The sequence below is a fragment of the Genypterus blacodes genome, unplaced genomic scaffold, assembly GCF_046128005.1.
Source record: "Genypterus blacodes isolate CSIRO-AG114 ecotype Tasmania unplaced genomic scaffold, CSIRO-AGI_Gbla_v1 ptg000031l_1, whole genome shotgun sequence".
In the NCBI taxonomy this organism is placed as follows: domain Eukaryota; kingdom Metazoa; phylum Chordata; class Actinopteri; order Ophidiiformes; family Ophidiidae; genus Genypterus; species Genypterus blacodes.
Genome location: NW_027466844.1, coordinates 446,147 through 468,284, shown reverse-complemented (window position 1 = coordinate 468,284; position 22,138 = coordinate 446,147). Strand labels below are relative to the sequence as shown.

Sequence of the window (22,138 nt, the reverse complement as noted above, 5' to 3'; positions counted from 1 at the left end):
TTGTTTGTTTTGTAGTTCCCCACAAAACTGGCAGGTATATTGAGGAACATAGAACAGGCGATGAGAAAGAGAGAGAGAGAGTGAGTGGGGGTGGGGGGGCAGAGGGAGAGAGAGGCAAAAAAAGAGCGAGAGAGAGAGAGAGACAGAGGGGGAGGGAGGAAGAGAGAGAGAGAGAGGCTGAGAGGGAGGGAGAGAGAGAGAGAGAGAGAGAGAGAGAGAGAGAAGGAGAGAGAGAGAGAGAGAGAGAGAGAGAAAGAGAGAGAGAGAGAGAGAGAGAGAGAGAGAGAGAAACTCAAGTAATACTGAAGACCACGCGCTACAGAAAACAGACGGAGGCACCCGACATGTTTCAAGGATACAAGTAAGTTGTGATTCATTCTTATTATCATTATTATGCCTGACACCTTACGTGATGGACGAGGGGATGAATGCACTATGAATGACTATATGGTGTACATCAGTGGAGCCTGATGGGTGTCTGGTCTCGTCCTCACCCACACACGCAGGACGCAGATTCGGCGTGGCTCAGTCTATTCATCGGAGTTGTCGCAAGATAATTTTGAGTTCACCCAATCGTGAAAATGTGGACGTCGGCGCTTCAAACGCGTTAGGAAAGTGGCGCTGACCGTGGTTCTGAAACGTGGAGAGCCTGGCTCAGTCGGTCCCGATCATTCGTAATCAACCCTGACCTGCTCAACGAGGTGCTGAGACTACCTGGCTGCTGCTGCTGCTGCCATTGGGATCCAATCGGCTGCAGCAGCTGCGAGACAGACCACGGCGACCTGTCTTGTTAGAAGTGCTGCTCTGATTGTCCACTGAGCACTTGGGGAGGGGGGGCGATTTGCTCAAGGGCACTTTTGAGGTAGTTGATGACATGATCGGTGACGGACAGCTCTAACATCTGTAGGAATGCGAAGCTGCATGGGCGTCGATGACACACAGAAACAGGCGTCTTCGGTGAAATCTTCCCGTGTATCATATAGGTGAAACGGATTTGATTGCTTGTGTCTCTCTCCTCCCCCTCCCTCCCCCCTCCCCCCCCCCCTCCTCCTCCTCCTCCTCGAGTTGACATTTCTATCTGTGTTGTTTCCTCCCGCAGGTGTGCGTGGATATGCACCGGGCGTCGTGCTCGCAGGTCGTGGTCGCTTGGTTGAACGTGGATGTGCCGACAGACCGCAGATAGTAGCGCGCGCAGCTGGCACGGCTCACGCGACGATGTGGCGCGTAAACATGGGTCTCCTCGCGCTCCTGTGTGTACCCGCGTTCCTCGCGCTCTCCCGCAACACCGGCGTCCACGGGCGCTTGGCGAACCCGCGCGCCGTAGCCCGCTCCGTGGCCCGGATGGACGGGGACGTGATTATCGGCGCGCTCTTCTCCGTCCACCACCAGCCGTCCGCGGAGAGAGTGGCCGATCGGAAGTGTGGGGACGTCCGAGAGCAGTACGGCATCCAAAGGGTCGAGGCTATGTTCCACACTTTGGACCGGATCAACGCCGACCCGCACCTGCTCCCCAACATTAGCCTGGGCTGCGAGATCCGGGACTCGTGCTGGCACTCGTCAGTGGCCCTGGAGCAGAGCATCGAGTTTATTCGGGACTCTCTCATCTCCATCCGGGATGATAAGGATGGGTCCAAATGGTGCATCGACGGTACTCCGTCCACCCAGCCTCCACCCACCAAGAAGCCGATCGCCGGAGTGATCGGACCGGGATCCAGCTCCGTGGCGATCCAGGTGCAGAACCTCCTGCAGCTCTTCAACATCCCGCAGATCGCCTACTCAGCCACCAGCATCGACCTGAGTGACAAAACGTTGTTCAAGTACTTCCTGAGGGTCGTGGCGTCTGACACCCTGCAGGCCCGGGCCATGCTGGACATCGTCAAGCGGAACAACTGGACCTATGTGTCTGCCGTGCACACTGAGGGTAAGATCCCCATCACTTCCACCATCATCACCATGATGCTCCTTTCATCTCCAGGGCCTTTGTTTGTCATGTGGTGGCACAACACATGTGAATTTTGTGACCATAGCTGTTGCAAATAAGAGTTTAGATCAATCAAATGATCAAAATGTCTGTAAAGGCCTCAGCAGTTTGAGTTTGGTGGCCACTTTCACACTCAGACTGAATGTAAATAGCCTGTAATTGCAACTTTACACTTGCACTTTTATTTTGAAGGTTTGTGCATTTCATCTCTCTATGCATGTCTGCATTTGCTTCCATCTTTCTCTCATTCTCAGGCATTTTAATGTGATACTAATTCTGTTCTATCAGAAAGGAGCAGGCCACGATGTCCACATCAGTGCATAATTAGGTAGATTAATTAAGACCTTTAATGCAGTTGTCTGGAGTAAAGCTGTTGTGGGACATTACAGAAGGAGGTTGTCACAACTATGTTTAAACGTGCATATTAAATAACCAGAGAGGGTTGAGTGCATCATTATAACTCTTCAATGTGAGGTTTTTATTTGGAAATGTCGGCTTTTGACGTTAGAACGGACATTTATGTTCCCATTTGAGCCAGATTTGCAAACTAAATCTCTCGGCCCTGGACAAAATGAACCCTTGCAATAATAGTATTCAATCGTATGCAGTATTTCACATCACGACAGGCTGGTCTTCAATTTGAAAAGGACTTTGCTGATTCGCTCAGCCGTACTACATAACACTACAGTATATCACGGTGGAGACAGTAGGTTAAAGGGAGAGAGGGGTTGGTTGGCACAGTAATTACCGTGAATTGAATTATGTGCCCACGACGTGTCATTAAAGTCTTGCTAAAACACGGTCAGTGATGTGCATCCAAATTATGACTGACAGGCTACATTACCCAGGATTCTCCCCTGAGGGATCCTTATCGGACACTCTGGGACCGTTCGACATCTTTGGAAACGGCTATTATAGTCCGGTGCTGGAGAGGGGATTTGATACAGGTTTGCAATCAGGTAAGATGAAGAGGAAGAGAGGGAGTTAGGGAGGATGTAGTACTTTGAGGCATAACTAGGTGGCGTCAGCTGTCTGACCTTCAACATACAGTACCTGCACGGCGATCCTCTGGGATAGAAGTCATCATTTAAGAGTAATGAAAGAGCATTCATGGGGTGAAGAGGCTGCAGTGTGGCTGGTAAAACGGAGAGGAGACGACTTGAGTTTCCTCCAAAATTCCTGCTTATGAGTTTTACTTGAAATGAAATCCGGTTGAAATGATACGCCTGTGGAAAGCACAAGCAGACCCAATCTTTCTGTTGTTAGCTGAGGAACTGACAGACACATTGCTTGTAGCTGAGCCTTTGCATAATAAGATGGCAGATTGAGATGTCAGCCTGACCTTTGCGGGGTCACGCAGCATGTAAATCCACTTGTTCGCTCGGCTCTATCTATAGTTCTCTCTCAACAGTGGTCACGACTGGCTTAAGCTGGCAAGTTTTCCTTCAGACGAGTTAAAATGCAGCATGTTGCCCATAGCAACAGCTCGGGCTCTAGAAATTGCATAAATTACCTGTCCCGATTATTATCAGTCTGGTGGGAGAACTCAAAGCAGGTTTGGGGTAGTTAACGTCAAACGTGCCGCACCGCCACCCCACCTGTCTCACAGCATGGATGGAGAGGGGAAATAATTGGGTGTCATTATTTCTATTCTCCAATATGGGAACGGAACGACGCAATCAGAAATATCATAAAAGGGACGATTGGAGAGCCAACACACGGGCCCATTGTGTGTGTGTGTGTGTGTGTGTGTGTGTGTGTGTGTGTGTGTGTGTGTGCGTGAATGCATCAGTGAGGTTCTTGTTTTGCTCTGTGAACTCAAGCTCACACATAGACGATCGGGAATGTTGTTCTCTCCTGAAGGCAAATCCCAGACAAATCCTTCTTGAGATGTATGGATTTATAGATGCTCTTAATGATCCTTAAACAACAGACAGACACAAATGCAACCCGTACGTCAAGTGACTGAGTTTTTCAAGCTCCAGTGATTAAACGCAGGGGAATTGACCAGCAGTTCTGTGTACTGTGACACGCAGACAGTGATTCCGAGGTGTGGATGGGCTTGTGCACGGTTAAATAAGGGTAGCCCACTTCCTCCCTTTCGGCTTTGATTGCAATCAGCAGTCAGTAAACCCTCCGACTTATTATCAGAGTCATTATCAGAGGATCAGAGCTGCAGCTCAGTCGGCGCTTGGTGCAGTGAAGCAACACCTGGGTGTGTTGGAGGAGGGGGTGGGGGTGGTGGTGACATACACACACACACACACACGCTGATTTGTCTGTCAGAGTGACATAGTTTAAATTTGTGGTTCAAAGTAATGGCTTGTGATTTGTAATGATAATGAAGTAACAAGGCATGTAAATGTTTTATTGGTGCCTTTGAGCAAACTGAGCAAATGTCCGACTCTATGTTTCATCCTCTCTTGGGAATACAATGGAAAATATCTCTGTTTAATTGCCTTTACCGGCTCTTCCATGACGAACTGTTTTTCTCCATCACCTCTAGGAAACTATGGTGAGAGCGGCATGGAGGCGTTCAAGGAGCTGGCCTCTCAGGAGGGCCTGTGCATCGCCCATTCCGACAAGATCTACAGCAACGCTGGGGAGAAGCACTTTGACCGCCTTTTAAGGAAACTACGCGAACGCCTGCCCAAAGCGCGCGTGGTGGTGTGTTTCTGCGAGGGCATGACCGTCCGGGGGCTCCTGATGGCCATGAGACGCCTGGGGATGTTCGGGGAGTTCCTCCTCATCGGCAGGTACGGCTGAATTCTTCATTTTGGATTAGCTGAGGATCGATTTGGAGCGCGGGAAAGGGGCGGAAAGGATGTGCCACGCTCCGTCATCTTCCTGATGTGCTTGTCACCAAGGCAACCAAGAAGAATTAGACCACATACCAATAGCGTGAATGTGAATAGAAATGTTCTGAGGCTGTGAATAATTTGAATGACTGGAGCAGAAACTACAGAGGGGAAGAGTAGATTTCCTTCTCTGTGCGCTTGTGCTCTTCCAAATGTTCTCTATTATTGTGATGACTGAGTCACTCTGCTGATTGAGGCTGCCACACGTCCCAAAACATCAATGAGAATTGTGAAATGCCTCATCCTCCTCCTTTTCTCCTCTTGTTTTTTCCCATTCAGCCCTCGTCCTCCTCTCTCTCTCTCTCTCTTCTCTCTCTTTCTTTCCGTGTAACACCCCTTCCCGATCCTGATCCTTCTCTCTTTTCTCAATAGATGATGGGCGAGTGGGTCTTTTTTTAGCTTTGGTGGAAGTCTCCATGGGTGTAGGAAATGCTTTTGGGTCAGAGAGAGAGAGAGAGAGAGAGAGAGAGAGAGAGAGAGAGAGAGAGAGAGAGAGAGAGAGAGAGAGAGAGAGAAAATAAGAGAAGAAGTCTGGGCCAGGAGATGTCAAGAGCCGTGTGTGTGTTTGTGTTTTTTGGCATATGCAGCATTTTGGGCACATGAATGAGTACGCCAGACACAATTTGTGTTTGTGCTTCAAAGTGTGTGTGATTGTTTGGCAGTGTGTGTGTGTGTGTGTGTGTGTGTGTGTGAGAGAGCGAGAGAGAGAGAGAGAGGCAGGCATACATCACAAGTAGCAGATACTGTCAAGTCACCCTCTCAGAATTCCTTCATTCTCATTAGGTTCAGACTTGTGACAACAGGAAGTCAATCTGCAGCAAGCAAACACGGTACAGACAGCCCGTCCAGTGTGTATCATCAATCAAAGGTGTCGTTTGAGTCAGAGCTGGCATTTCACCAAATTTATGACAGAATAAACCTGTGTGTGAATCAATATGTTTGCTCTCATATGCATCTATATGGGATAGAACGAAGACAGAACAACAAAGAGATGGAAGTACAGCAGTGGGAACATACATTACAAGCACACACACACACAGAGTTAAGAGTGTGTGTGTCTGTGTGTCTGTGTGTGTGTGTGTGTGTGTGTGTGTGTGTGTGTCTCATTTTTGCTGCTGGGCTAAGCGGCTCTTCAGATGAGGGCCAGGTGTGTTAGACCCACTCCATCCCTGACCTGCACTCTCCGCTCCACAGCCACTCTGCTCGGCTGTTGTCAGTCAGATGAGCTCTCGTCTTTCCATGTGAATCACGACTTTGCCGATTGATTACTTCTGCGACTCTCCTTCCACACGCGCGCACACACACACACACACACACACACACACACACACACACACACACACACACACACACACAAAGACAACATTTATTCCATGTATACACTAGACAAACACACACATTCCTCACACCACAAAACCCTCCATTGCAGCTCGATACAGGTACTGTGTGTGAATGTGTGCACACTCAGTGGGAACATGAGCGCCCTGCTGAGACAGTCTGAGGTCTGAGGAGAAACAGTGACACACACACACACACAGACCTGTGACCTTTTAAAGAAACACACACTCATCTGATAATGGACAGACTTTTGGTTTAGAACGTCTCAGAAACGTATCTTCATATTTTCCGTGGCGATGAGGTCGTCCTGGTTGGATTAAAGTCTTGTTTGAGTCTAAATGGGAGTTAATAATGGTGATATGGAGAGAATCCTTTTACCTGTTTACCAGCAATTAGCCACATTCATTTCCTCCCTGCTTGAATGCCTCTGTGTCCCATAGAGACGCACTCGATTTTGTTCTCGGCCCCATTTGAAATGCCGGATTCTCGTCCTCAAATTCTAGACAAAATGGACTCTGAGATGCGGCTGTGGATGTTCTGTTCTGCATCCGTAACAGCCAGGCAGTAGTCATTAGCAAGGTTTGACGGCGTCTTTCGAGTCTGTGGTTGAGGTGCAAAGAAAGCTGTGAATCCAGATTGCGTGTCAAGCATCTCTGCGTTTTTGGCTGTCCTGTTTGGAAACCCCGAGCTTTCACTCCCAGCCTGAATAAATGAAACGTTCAGCCCAGCCAGAGTGAGGGGAGCTGTGGTGCGACACATTTAGTTGGCGTTTTCCTGTCATCGCAAAAGGCTTTTTATCTCACTCCACATCTCAGGAAATGATGAAGAGGAGAGAGCGCGGAGGATGTGGAATTCTGCCTATTCATTTCTTCTCCTGAGAAAATTGGCAAATAGCAGAGCATGAACAAAAAAGAGGCCTTATCTCTGCCAACAACGGCAAAATAATAATTTCTCATATCGAGCTATGACAGGTTTCAAGGTTTGGCATCATCCAGTCTTGATAAATATTCCGAACACTTTATGAAAACAAATGCATTCACTACAAAAAAATCCTTAACCAAGTTGATTTGTGTTGAATGTCATCGCTGCACTGGCTGAAGTCTCCCCTTGTTTTGACAAAATAAGTTATTTTCGCTTAATTAAGTCTTAAAAGCCAGTTTTTCTACTTTTCTGTCTTGTTTCTATTCAACTCAATCTGACAAAACAGACCAATTGTCTCCATCTAAATTCATCTCGAAAGGAAGCAGATTTAGTCTTCCTAAAATAGGATCTTCAGACGTTCTTCCAAATCCCATTTTTGTAGTGTTTGAAGAGCCAGACGCATCTGTTCCTATAACAGATGGATGCTTTTATTGCTCAACAACAATTCATCATCATCTTAACCTGAGAGTGAGACTGCAGGATTGTGAGTGTAAGCCTCAAGATGTCTCCTCTCCTCCTTTTTTAAGGATTTCGAGAACCGTGCTCCTTTCTTCAGGCCTCCAGGCGAAGCGCATTAGTGACTGATACATTAGTTATGAATGTGAGGGAAAGAGAGAGAGAAAGCGTGAAGGGCGGTGGAGGGGGCTGAGACGGAGAAGCGGCACGGAGAAGCAGCATGGAAGCGAGCCTCCATCTTAATGTAATTCTCTCTCTCTTCTGGCGTGTGGCTGTGCTTTTGACCCTCTGTTTTAAGTTTACACAGCGTTTATCCGGGTCGGCCGTTTGCAATAACGCGAGGTCAAGATTGCCCTTTTCTCCACCAGCGGGACGGCGTTTCTCACGGCTATAAGAGACTAGTGTGATACGGTCGTCATGGAGATCTTGTTTGGACTTTTGGGAGAGAGTTGGTGTGATCTGTCGGCGTGGCTCCAAACAACAATAGGTCCCTTCTCACAGAATATGGCTGACGTCGGAAAAGAATTCCACCCAGTAATACGGCGAAGGAGATCTTAATTATAAGATAGAGACACATTGTCGACGCTGCGTCAGTCACTGAGCCTTTTCGGTGCATTATTTGTACGCACATGTGGCTCTGAGTTCGCGACGGCATGGGTTTGTGTTCTGCTGAGCGTGGCAACACAATGAGCAGGATCTGAATATTTATAACACGACTCTGATGTTAATTGAAAGCAGCAACGCATTGTCAAGGACATCTCTCTCTCTCTCTCTCTCTCTCTCTCTCTCGCTCTTCCCCAATTCACGCCTGATGTTTCTTTGTGCGAGGGTGAATGACATTGGAGGGATCAAAAATAGAATGCTGGCTCTGCATCTGGACATACTTGTCAGGATTTGATTCGTGGTGGCAGAAATGCTCACAATTTTTCCTCGTCTTCCTAGAGAGCTTAGGGCCGGGTCGGGAATTCCCTGATTGTTGTGGGTCTGCAAAGCCCTTTGAGACATTGAATGAGATATTGCGGCTAGAGACATAAAGTTGACTCGACTTGACAATACAGCCGCAGTGTGTAGGGTTTGACATATGATGCGGGGGGAGAGAGAGTGACAGCTGCAGTATTTGTTATATTTTTCTCATGTTTTTCTGATTTTCTTGCGACGCAGTGATGAAAAGCAGCATCTCAAGCTCCTTTGGATTAATGCTTTACTATAGAAACAGAACCAAAATCAGTGACGGTTAAGTTCTTCGAAAATTGGAAAACATATGACATGCTGAAGACTAAAATCACTCTAAATCTTAGTTCTTGCAATATTGGAAGATGTAAATGGACGTAACGGATAAAAACAAATGCCAGAAAATTATACAAAAGCATCATAAACCCAGAGTTATGCTCCGATCAGCTTCATGTGATGGTTTTACACTTAATGGCCAAATGATGATGATATCTTGTCCATCCATCAGTCACGTTTTCACAATCGCTTGTCAGTTGAATGTGGCCTGGTGGCACAAACCAGGCAGGCTTGTCAATGAGGACGAGACTGATCTCCCAACTCGAACTGGGGCGCCATAAATAAGTAACGCCTGGCTGGGAGCTTTAGAAGGCTCCCCAGCTCACCCGGGGGGCCCCTCTGTGTCACCTTAACAGGGTCTTAATGCTGCCATGTTGTGAACAATTACCTTCAGCTTTAGCTTCAGAGGTGTAAAGGTACAAAGAGAAGGAGGTGAGAGATGGAGCAGGAGGGCAAACTCATTAGAACGCAAACCACCGCCTGCTAAGATGACTGTAGTGCAACGCAGCGGGAACAACTCAAGGTCTGCAGCCTGGTGCCTTGGTCAAGGGCAAGGGTAGGAGCAAGATTGAATACATGAAGGAGTTATGCTCAACAACAGAATTGTAGCAACAGCAAACAATATCTGACTTGGGCTCTGTTTATCAATATTGATCAGGATTTGGACCCAATATCCAACCGGTCTTCCCTGGGCCTCGATCCATCAGTTCAACACTTTTGAGCGATCTGGCTAACATACACACAAACAAACAGATGTGTGATGACAAAGTAACACTGCAACACATCATTACTGCAGGAAGTGAAGATGGAAATGTTGGACAATTCAGCACAAATGTAATTTTGGAGCTACAATAATAGTGCAACTGTGAAAACAGAATTTATTAGAATGTGTCAAATCAGTGTAATCAGCAAGCGAGAGAAATAGAACAAACTATGACATCGTCTGCGTTTCACATTAACAGCGAAGATGTATGGCGTGTTTATAGTACTAATGTAATTCTCGTGACATTTCAATCGTCTTTGAATGAGAGATTCTATCCAGCTGCCTGATCCGTCTCAACTCAATACAGCAATTAGGAGAATCTTGACAAACGTCTCCCCTTTCCTCCTCTTCCTCTTTTTAAAGTAACTCTTCCCGTTCATCCTCTTGGGGAAACAGTGTATGTGATTAAATCTCTGCCCTGCCAATTAATTCATGGCTTCATAAATATACAAAAGTGCTATCAAACTGGAAGTAGAACATCCCACAGAGTCAGGGGAGCTCTTGGTCGGCACACTGTTGTATACTCCTCTATAAATGATCCAGCTGTTTGGCATGCTGCACTCCTTTATAACAAAGCCACACATCATCAGAACACACACATATCTCTGTGATTAAGCACGGGGCTTCAAAGGAACGTCTTTGCCTCGCTGAGATGAATGCCGAGTTTAATGATTCATAAAATGTGTTTGGGAAAGTTGGAGGGGGAATGAGATTGCGTTTCCTTTATGCTGTCAGAAATTTGGATCAGCCTCTTGGGAATTTGGTTATTGGGGTTTTATTGTGCCTAAAAATAAAGGGCTCAGTATGTGGATGTGTGTGAGACGCATTCACAGCTCACAGGACAATATTGTTTGCAAATAAGTCTTTCTAATTCATTTTATCTTCGTAGATTTCTGAATCTGATTAGGCAACTTATGACACTAAATTGCTCAAGTTGCCCCTAACAACAACAATTAAAACATACCTATATAATATCTAATAATATGACCTAATATCTGTAATTAATGATTTGCTGTAATTGTTATTGTTGTTGCTTAAGTGCAAATCAATACACACTTTCCAAATCCAAATACTGTCCTAGATGATGATGAAGATGATGAAGCGTTGTTGTCTAATAGCCATAATTGGACGTCTGCTCTAGTCCCGACTCCTTCATCTCCTTAAAGAGCTACCTCCTGTGTGTCTCAGGTCATATAACCACGGGCGCAGTCTTTCATTATACATTGTGAAGCTCCGCCTCATTAAGGTGATATAAAAATCAGATCTGATTCCATTTAGCATCCTGTCGGCGGCTTAAGAGTTTAAATGGCTGTTTGGAGTTCAGCCAGACAGCACGAGCGGAGCCAGAGCGTTATTTGACTTCATCACAAACTCCACAGTGAGGAAAAGGGAAGCATGCCTTCAGTGCTTCTTGAATTATTCATGTCAAGTGAAGCATTCTCTCTCTCTCTACTCACACACACACACACACCTCCTCTCTCTCTCTCCCCCCCCTCTCACAATCAATCAGTTTCCCACAATTCTGTTGGGACAAATATGTTAAACATTGAGTAATACTGAAAAGATAACATTAAACGCAATTTCCCTGTCAGAGCTGATGGCGGGATGGCACACTTACGCGTATGGTGTGATGTGTGTGTCTTTGTGTTTGTGTCTGTATTGCCTACGCTGACAGTGAGAGAGAGAGAGAGAGAGAGAGAGAGAGAGAGAGAAAGAGAGAGAGAGAGAGAGAGACACAAACTGCTCCGACTGTGTGTGAATGAAGGAAGTGTGACGAGGACCAATTAACCTCACGTGTCTCTGACTCCTCCGCCTTTAAACTCAATTAGGTGAAGAAAAACAATGACTCAGTTGAATATCCAGGATGTGGCAGAAATACCACATTCCATGAGACGTAAAAGACGGATATGTCACCAAAAATATAGATCCATGCTAAAGTTGAGTGGGCATAGCTCATTTTGTGTGCTGTATCTCATGATTGGGGAAGTCTGTTGTAGCCAAACTAGGTGGATGTCTGCACCCACTACAACCTCATGGTGGCGCTATAACAACAATCGTTCAGCTTTGTCAGAAACTGTAACAGGAAATGGTAATAAAAATGAGTTTGTGTCTGTGCAGTAATAATAACACAACGCATCACTGATCCCCTCTAATGTCACACAGGGAGGCCAGAGGTCAGAGGTCAGAGGTCAGAATGAGTCAGCTCCGGGATTTAGGATTCTCACAAATTGGACGCTTTGAAACAAAAGGAACTCAACTATATCGCTTCTATTTGAGTGACAGTAATTGCGAACATAAATGGCAGAGGCTTTGACCCCCCTTCAAACACAAGCACACACACACACACATTCAGCCTTATCCATTACCCAGAAGGCCGCATGTGTGTGTGAAGTGTGTGAGGTAATTGGTTCTATGGTAGGCCAAACCCTAATTGGTGTGTAGCTGTCAATAGCGCAGGTATTTCAATGAAGCAGGCCAGAGTCTACACACACAGAGAGAGAGGGAGAGAGAGAGAGAGAGAGAGAGAGAGAGAGAGAGAGAGAGAGAGAGCAAATTCTCACATCGATGCTTTACAAACAAACAAACAAACGAGACAATTATGTTCTGAGGCGCCACTGTTTGGGATTTTCTGTCTTCTGTAAATTGTGGACGGTTACGGTCCACCTGAGATGTTGGTTGCCGAGCGGATTTAATGTCGTGCCAGAGGAGATGGAGGAGCAGGAGGAGATCTCATTATTTAAATGAGATGATGCAGTGCGGTCGCTGTGCTGGTGTTTGATGGGATCAGTGTCGGGTCCACAGACGCAGCGGAACAGATCTGTTTAATGCAGCGCTTTGTTGTTACTGCTGTGGTACTTTGACCACCTCTGACATCCCATCATGCCTTGTCCGTAGGTTTTAACGGGCCTGAATCAAGCACAACCAGCAGTCAGCCAAGTGCGAATCTCAACTCAACTACACCACGACATTGTTTCATTCATGTAGTTCAGCACATTGTCCTCCCTCTCCCCTCCAGTGACGGCTGGGCGGACCGTTACGAAGTCGTGGAGGGCTACGAGCAAGAAGCAGAAGGAGGAATCACCATGAAGCTGCAGTCGGAGCTGGTCAGGACCTTCGACGAGTACTACCTGAAGCTGCGTCTGGACAGCAACACCAGGAACCCCTGGTTTCCTGAATTCTGGCAGCACCGGTTTCAATGCCGCTTACCGGGCCACACGCAGGAGAATAAGAACTACAAGAAAGTGTGCTCAGGTGGGTGAGGAAGGGGGCATTTCACTGTTTGCATGGCGCTGTCATTACTGTAGAAGAAGAAGAAGAAGAAGAAGAAGAAGAAGGGCTGTTTGTGGTTAAGAGAGGCGCTGGGTTGTTTCAGTCTAACATAATGTCACAACTCCAGAAAAATAACAAAAACCTGTATGTTTCCTCTATTTTCCTCCCTTTTAATTCTTTTCCCGCTTCCCTCCAAAAGCCGACCACGGTAAATAGTTTTCTTGACTTGGCGAAGCACAAATGTCAGATCAAACGTATTCACGCTACATGAAATAAAACAGCAGCAATAAAACTATAATTTTTCTATACATCGTTCATTCCAAAGACCTTCAAGGAGGTAAGTGCATATATTCTGGCCACTATATGATGATGTCATCATACACTCCTGCACCTGCACTTTGTCCAGAAAAAGGTTTGACTGATGCTCTGCTGACAACACTCACTTTAACGTGATTTAGTCCATGCAGTGTGAGTGAAGATCAAGTCATCAGTCAAACTCTGATGGAGAGCACAGACACTTTGAGAAAAACCTGCACAGAGGAATGACTCACCAAACACACACTACCCACACACAAACACTCCTGAAATGTTTGCACAAGACGTCGATGCATCAAGGTCACACCCCCCATGTGCATGTGGATGTCAGTGGTAAGAATTGTCCATATAATGTCTTGCTGGGAACAGAATCCGGAATGAAGGAACTTCACATTCCTTTTTGTATTGATATTTTCCTTGACAATGTAGCAATTGCTGGACCTGCTCTTTTTAACTGTAAGAGTGTTTATCGAGTTTTACACAACTTGCTCTCCACATTTTTGCAGTTAATGTGTCCCGAGGCCTGCTTCATATTGAGTGTTTGGGTAGTGTGTTGCTATTTTCTTTCTATGCACAGTATTTTGCAGCAAAAGAGAATTCAGTTTTTCAATGGAGATCATCATTTTGCAGCTCAATGTCATTCCCTACATTGTGATTTCCAACTGTGAATTCATTCCTCTGCTTGACGCCTTCCTCTCCTTCTTCTTCTTCTTCTTCTTCTTATTCGTCTTCTCTGCTCTAACAGGAAACGAGAGTCTGCATGAAAACTATGTTCAGGACAGTAAGATGGGTTTTGTCATCAATGCCATCTATGCCATGGCTCACGGCCTCCATGATATGCACCAGGAGATGTGCGAGGGGCAGTCAGGCCTGTGCGAAGCCATGAACCCCATCGACGGGAGCAGACTGCTGGATTACCTGCTGAAGACGTCCTTCAAGGGCGTCTCAGAGGAGGACATTTATTTTGATGAAAATGGAGACACCCCTGGAAGGTAAGAGGAAGACGAGTTCTAGGGATGCTATGTAAGACAGAGGAAAGGAAAAGTGTAATCAGTGAATGTATGTCAGCTCACTCTCCCGCTTATGAGCACGCTCGCGTTCCACCCCGTCTTGAGCACGGAGAGGCTGTAATTAGTTTGGACTGGAACGGATTCAGCGGTTTGTCATTTTCATCTCGCCTCAGTCCGACAGACAACATTTGACAGTCAGAAAGCGCGGCCGTGTCATTCCTCCGTCAGCTGTGGAGGTCAGGTGGCGGTGGCAGATTCCGCTTCGGCGTATAATGAGGCGGCGGCAGAACTGGCATTGAGCTCTTATCTGAAAGATGTCACGCGAACCGGGCTGCGAGCTGTATTAAGTGATTTGGGATGAGAAGAGAGGTTTGCTAAGCTCCAGAATCGTTATCATTAAATTATCTGTCATCCTCTTCTCCCAATCTTTCATTCTTGCACTCTGCAATCTTTAACTCTCTCCATTCGTCCGTCCCCTTCCTCTCCACTCTCCAGCCTTTATTTGCCTTCTCGCTGAATTAAAACTCCTTTCCACCTGTGATCTTCCTTCCTCTCCTCTCTGCCCCGCTCTCAGGTATGACATCATGAACCTGCAGAATGTGGGTGAGGATCGCTACGACTACATAAACGTGGGATCCTGGCACGAGGGAATCTTAAACATAGACGATAACAAGCTGTGGCTGAACAGCAGCGATGTCGTCCGCTCGGTCTGCAGTGACCCCTGTTCCAAAGGACAGATCAAAGTACGCACATAACATTCCTCATTCCACTCTTACTATGTAACTAAGTACATTTACTCACATGCTGTACTTCTTTAGGTATGAGTATATCCATTTTATGTTGCTGTTGATGGGTAGAAACCTTGCATGCATCTGAGATTGTGATTGCCTGAACACACCAGATGTGTCACAGTTGCTGAGGTTGATTTTCTGATTGATCTCTATAAGATCACACAGTCTTTACATTTGCTCACGGTGTGCAGATTAATTCCTCCTGACTGGACTGATGGGGCGGCCAGTTATACCGGCTGTATGGAGATAATAAACACCGGCGTGGAGCTCTACTTGGAGAAATGCCCTGATTTATCTCATCTGGGGCCGATGATTCTCACTTTAGCTGTATACTAAGTCGCCCTGAGGGAGGATGCATCGTCTCTCCTGTCTGCTCACGCTTCCTCGTCTCTCCTGTCTGCTCACGCTTCCTCGTCTATCTGCTTTGTTTCCTGCCCCACTTATCACCCTTTTTTGCATATCTCGGTGCCGGTAACGGCTTTTCTCTGTGAAGAATATAAAAGCTGCTGGCCTTGTTTGTTCAAAAGGAGTATGTCTAGTGCTTTAGAAGAAAACCACTACCTGCCAGGCTCCACCCACCAACATCAACTGAGTCCTTGTCTTTGAAATCTATCCGACAGTCAACAGTAATCTGGGTTTCTTTGGGTACGGTATTCTCCTGGCCATGATTCCTCCACAACCCTTCTTCCCTCTGCTCTGTGTGTGTGTGCATGTGTGTGTAGGTGATCAGGAAAGGCGAGGTGAGCTGCTGTTGGATCTGCACCACATGCAAAGACAACGAGATCGTCCAGGATGAGTTCACCTGCAAAGCCTGTGAGCTGGGATGGTGGCCTGACGACAACCTGGAAGGTAAGGCCGCTCTCCATTGTGTCATGTACATTACACCGTTTCCTCCCAACCCGGGCTTAATGTTTCACTGTGTTTTCATATATTTGCTCTAAGTGAACCACCAGATAGCATTAGCCCCTCAGACAACCTCAATCACATTTTACACTCTTCAACTGAGCCTGAGCCGATGCTTTTCATCAAATCCTGAATCGTGGGTTGTTTCCTACCTCCGCTCTCGTCGTGTGACAGCAGGAAATTGCATTCGTCTGCATGATGTTCCTACATTTTTGCGGTCAATCCATATCCTCAGCTCATGCTTGATACCCACCCCCCCCTCCCCCTTTCTCTTGCTTTACCTGCCAAAGCGACTCAAACTCCTTTGCCGCTTAACTACCCCCTCCCCCTCTTCCTGCTCTTTGCCTGGTTATGACCCGGTGGTTGTTTTGACAGCGATTTATAGAGTTGAGAAGAGCTCTCAGTTCCCAGGTGTAAAATCCTATTACTGCCATGAGAGGCTCGGGGATACGTTTCAGCATCCTGACGAGGAAGAAATTCCTGTGTCACTCTCATTACATAGCTCCATGTGATGAATACTAATAGAGATAATAAAGAGGAATGCTATCTGATGCACAGGGTGAAGCTTTACCGTGCATTTATTTACTACCTGCTCATTTCCGTCTACTTTTCTGTATGATTGATTATTATTCTGCTTGTTTCCGAGGAGGAAACTGAACCCTGGGAATGTGATCTTCATTTTGGCTTCATTCAGAGGCCTTGTTAGAGCTCTTACAGGACATATTTCAGAGAAATAAGGGATTTAGCGATTGTGTATCTATGGATACAGTGTGTTTCTGTGCACAGAGAGTGAAGCTGTGAAGCCTCAGTAATCTAAACTAGTTGGTTTATTGTTTGTTTCAAAGAAAAGAGCTTTTAGTATTCTTTATACTTTGCTACAGGCCAGTGTGTTGTCACAGATTTGAATATTAGTCACTATTAGACTTAGCGTTGTGATACATATACTGATTTCCTGAGAGGGCAGGTTGGTTTTAGATTGTGATGTTTTAATCTCATCATTTGACGTACTGGGAGGTAGTAAAGCAGGAGTGGGCTTCTTCATGCTTTGCCTTTGCTGTAATAGTATTAGTAGCAGCTTGAAATATGTGGGATTTTAAGCTGGAGAAATCCAGGGATGTCAGTTTTCTACCATTAAGCTCCACAAAATTCCTCCGTGTGTTGGATGACAAATATGCAACTAGTAGGTCAAACTGCACATGAGGGTGTGTGTGTATTGGTATTTGGTTTAGGTTGGAAATGAGAAGGAAATCTCTCTGGAATGTTTATGATGATGGATGTAAATGAGCTCATGGATGATTGCAGTTTCTGTCCCTGCTATAATATCTGCTCCTGGTTCTTTTCTCTATTAAAATACTGTATATTTATATGTTCTCACCGCCCACCTAGCTGTGCCCAGATGAGCCTAACCTGTCCTCTGCTCTTTCCAGGATGCCAGCCTCTGCCTCTGAAATATCTTGATTGGGCGGACGTGGAGTCTATAGTGGCAGTGGCGTTCTCCTGCGTCGGCATCCTGATCACCTCCTTTGTCACCTTTGTGTTCATCCAGTACCGCGACACGCCGGTGGTCAAATCCTCCAGCCGAGAACTGTGTTACATCATCTTGGCAGGCATCTTCCTGGGCTACATCTGTCCGTTCACCTTAATCGCCCGGCCCACAGTGATCTCCTGCTACCTGCAGCGCCTCCTGGTGGGCCTGTCATCTTCTATGTGCTACTCCGCCCTGGTGACCAAAACTAACCGCATTGCCCGCATTCTGGCAGGCAGCAAGAAGAAGATCTGCACCAGGAAGCCCCGGTTCATGAGCGCCTGGGCCCAGGTGGTCATTGCCTTTATGCTGATCAGTGTCCAGCTATCTCTGGAGGTCACTCTCATCATTCTGGAGACCCCTGAGCCCGTCAAGTCGTACCCAAGCATAAGTGAGGTCTACCTCATCTGCAATACCAGCAATTTATGCATGGTAGCACCACTGGGCTACAATGGCTTACTAATCCTGAGCTGCACCTACTATGCCTTCAAGACCCGGAACGTGCCAGCCAATTTTAATGAGGCAAAGTACATTGCCTTTACCATGTACACTACCTGCATCATCTGGTTGGCCTTTGTGCCCATCTACTTTGGCTCCAACTACAAAATCATAACCACGTCTTTCTCTGTCAGCCTGAGTGTAACTGTGGCGCTGGGGTGCATGTTCACACCCAAGATGTACATTATCATAGCCAAGCCAGAGAGGAATGTCAGGAGCGCCTTCACCACGTCTGATGTGGTGAGGATGCACGTTGGAGACGGCAAATCTGCAGCTCCCTGTGGGAGCAACAGCTTGCTCAATATGTTCCGCCGGAAGAAGCCCGGACCCGCAACCGCAAAGTGAGTGACCTTTAATGTTGTATACCTTGATAGATTTGTTGTTTGAGTACTCGTGAAAAATTAATTTAGAGGACAATTTGTAAATCTAACAGCTTTTCCAGTTCCCCAATCAATGTTAAATTAAACATGCATTGCTTAATTATCTGGCCACAGTGGGAAATATGTGTTTAATAAATATGGTTTAATGGCACAGTCCCCTCCCCCTGAGAATCAATCAGTGAAATTAGTTCAAGACAGGAAGTCCCGCTTGCATTGATTCCAAGCTAATGGACCCTGCTAATTTGTCACTGATTGTTAAGGTATCGCAACTAGGATAGATGTAAGACTTGTATATAACTTTCTTGAGATCCACAGCAAAGACACGAGGGAAGGGGTCTAAAGTAAGGAGCAGGAGGAGTATGAGAGTGATCCTAGTGTGTTTAAGTGTTGTCTCTCACCCTTGCTACGCAGTCTTTCTAATCCCGGACTAAACGGTCTGCAAGTGTCATAGGCACAGGGGTCAAGTCTTATTCTGAGGAGCTGCAGTGTCAACAAGCATATTTAAGATTATATTACAGCCAGGGTGGGAAATTAAGAACACACACACACACACACACACACACACACACACACACACACACACACACACACACACGGCAAAATTGTAAAGTCTAAAAATGGCGATTACAATACACACTAAAAAACTCAATCAGAATTGGGACATAATTGAGCTGTGAGTAATAATAATGTTGTCTCTATTATGTTCGGTGAAAGTGTGAAAAGGGAGCGCTTGCTTCTGTGACTGGTACATGACCCCAGCCTGAACCTGTCGGCCGGTCGTTGGGTGGGTGGGTGAGTGGATATACAAACAATTGTTCTCATTCTGATAATAGCAAGTCGTGTTTTTTGACACTGCAACCCTCCTAGTGGAAGATTTGCCGTCCTATTGCTTTTGTTTATCCTCAATTACCCTCACATTTAACAATTGTCAGCATGAATATCCCCACTCTCCACCTTCCTGACTAATCACGTTAGAGGCAGTCTCAGCTCACTCTGCACTAAACGCTGTGTCATCCTCAGGCCAGTTCAGGCACGAAGAGCCAAACTACTTGTGCAAGTGCATGTGTCCATTACAGCCCTTTAAGCAAATAATTAGGCAGGATTTAAAAAAAACAAGCTCAGTGTCTAAAGCAATTGAAAGATCATAATGCTGTCTGCAGCACATTATGAATCCCACTGTTTGTGAAGTGCCTCACTTGATAGATCAGCAAGCTCTTAATGTGAAGTCAAAATGTAATTTCACATGCATCAGAGGTGTTGAAATGCTGCTGCTCTGTTGTGCTTATGCTGTTTATGTTGTTCTGCAACCACCTACTGGTTTCCTGTGTCAGTAACTTGGGTCTTTATTTTGTTCATAGTTCTAATGGCAAGTCTGTGTCATGGTCTGAATCAGGTGCAAGACACCCTCCGAGCGGGGGCAATGTGTGGCACAGACTGTCTGTGCATGTGAGGAAACAGGAAGCCGGCCTGAATCAGACAGCGGTCATCAGGCCCCTAACTAACACCCCCGACCCCTACAGTTGTGAACCTTCCGCCCGTAACCTTGGCACAGACCCCCACCTCCCCCACCAGCCGCCTGGCACTAAGCCGCTGTACAACCTGGAGGAGGACGACGACGAGGGGGATTCAGAGCGCCCCCTCTGGAATCCGACATGCTCTGGAACAATCCAAGGGCTGGACTCTGACTCAGATCAGCCGGCTTCTTATTTGGCCTCACACTCGACGAGCTGCATCTCAGAACGCAAGCAGGGGACCTTGGTGGACACACACAGCTCCAGTGTCTCTGCACTGAATGACAACACCATTACGGAGGCAATCTTAACCAATGAGCCGTTGAGCTTCATGCCTTCTCACCTTCCTTTGGCCCCTCGAGTTGGGGTTTTTGAAGACGAGGGGTCAGAGGGCGAGGAACTGGACCTCTTACAGGGCTACATTTACGATTCCAAGGAAGAGGAGGAGGAGGAGGACGAAGGCGAGGATTTGACTCAGAACAAGCTCATTTTGGAGGATTCCCTCGCTCTGTCTCCCCCGTCCCCCTTCAGAGACTCTGTGTGTTCGGGGGAATCCTCTGCCGGCTCCCCAGACCTGGAGGCGATCCTCACTGGCCCTCTGAGCTCAGCCTACACCTCAAACATGCTCCAAGGCTTCGCACACAGCTCTTCAACACTGTGAGAGCAAAACAGGCACTGACACAGATGCTGTCAGCACAAATGTACAACACAGACATGCATTTTCTGCATATAAACCAAACCTGCATACAGGTAGGCAGACACACACACACACACACACACATGCACACACATCATTACTAACCATTACCAACAAGATTTGACAGTTAATTTCAGTGCAATTTCGATTATTTCCTGAATAGCTCTCTCTCATTTGCTTGCTTGTATCTTTACTATTCAGCTTTCCTCTTTACGAAAAAAATTGAGAAGTATAAAAAGGCCAGGGAATCGCAGGAATGATGACTTTTTTGAAGGAGTGTTAGCACATAGCCTTTCTGTAAACTTGAAACTGGTAATGGTGCCAAAACTAGCCAGCTCTCATGCCAAAATGTGATGAACTAAGCAACACTGAAAATCACAATAAGGAGATGTAGCTATGGCGATTAAACAGCCAACATGAAACAAATGGAAGGGGAAGCCATGTTGGTGCGTAAGGGCGTGTAGTGCACTGTAGAACACAAGGAGACGGCAAAGTGTCTCTCTGGACTTGCGACGGCTCAGACGCATTTCACGCCCGCTCTGATTAGTTCTGCTCATGTCTTACACCAGTCACAGCTGGACTGCAAAACCACTCCTTTTTCGCATTTTTGTCTTTAATAAAAATTCACCTCAGCTTCCTAATGTCAGACCTCAGTGCAGTAAGTTGGTTGAATAAACTTTCATGTATTTCAAGTTGTGCTCAACTTTAAAAAAATACTATATTACTGAACTGGAATTCCAGCTGAAGACTTGCGCTGTATGATATATGATATGGATATAATGTGCCAATTAAACTTGTTATGATCTACATCCATGCTTTCACTTTTTATGATGTAGCCAGTACAGGTTAGCTGATTGTAGATGATGGCGATGTTGTTTACTCCGTTTACACACAATCTTACCCTGAAGACAAAGAGTTTTAGCAAGGGATGTGATAAAAGAAGTATTTCTGCTTTCCATGCTGTATTGATATTTCTCATGTTTTCTCGGTTTGCTGTGTCATTGTAATGGATACACAGTACTTGTATAAGTTCTCAAAGTTTGTAATACTGTTAAACCATCTCTTGTTTTTCACACGGGTGGTATGTTTGTAATACAGTACCGATAAATGTTTATATATTTAGAATGTCGACAAAAAAAAGATGATTTTTACATTTTGAAACTTGTCCTCAGAAACTTGTCAAACAGCAGTGTGTTTGAGTAACTTTGAAGCTGAACTTAAATGAGCCGACTGTATCCTCTTGAAAATATTCAGTTGTTAAAGTAACTGATGATTAGTTGCTTCTTGTTATGAGATTCCATGTTTCAATTTTGCTTAAATCTTGTATTATAAACTTAAATAGTTTACTTGAGCTTAAGTTTCTTAGTTCTTTATCTATAAGAATGCAGTTTTCAAAGTACACAAATATACAGTGCATAGTGCAATTGTATTTCCAAATGTTTTTAGTCTATTATAGTGTAAGTTGTTCAATGATTTTATCTGATGTAAAATATATGAGGGTGCCAACTGTCTAACACTGTCAAATTTAGAATGAAATAGGCATTCATGTTTTGGGCAAGCTGAACAATGCTGTAAAATAAAAAAAGTATTTATATTAAGAAGGCTTGATTACTTTACTGGACTAGCCTGAGATG

At 45.8% G+C, this 22,138-nt stretch overlaps 1 protein-coding gene across 1 annotated transcript; it reads left to right on the top strand.

The window, feature by feature from the left end:
* Nucleotides 1-1,215: 1,215 nt before the first annotated feature.
* Nucleotides 1,216-20,468, top strand: grm1a (glutamate receptor, metabotropic 1a). Its single transcript, XM_076145873.1, has 9 exons — nucleotides 1,216-1,921; nucleotides 4,488-4,737; nucleotides 12,621-12,856; nucleotides 13,074-13,082; nucleotides 13,935-14,181; nucleotides 14,774-14,942; nucleotides 15,713-15,839; nucleotides 17,321-18,257; nucleotides 19,655-20,468. Exons 1-9 carry the CDS (start codon nucleotides 1,216-1,218, stop codon nucleotides 20,466-20,468), a joined length of 3,495 nt encoding a protein of 1,164 aa, XP_076001988.1.
* Nucleotides 20,469-22,138: the final 1,670 nt, after the last annotated feature.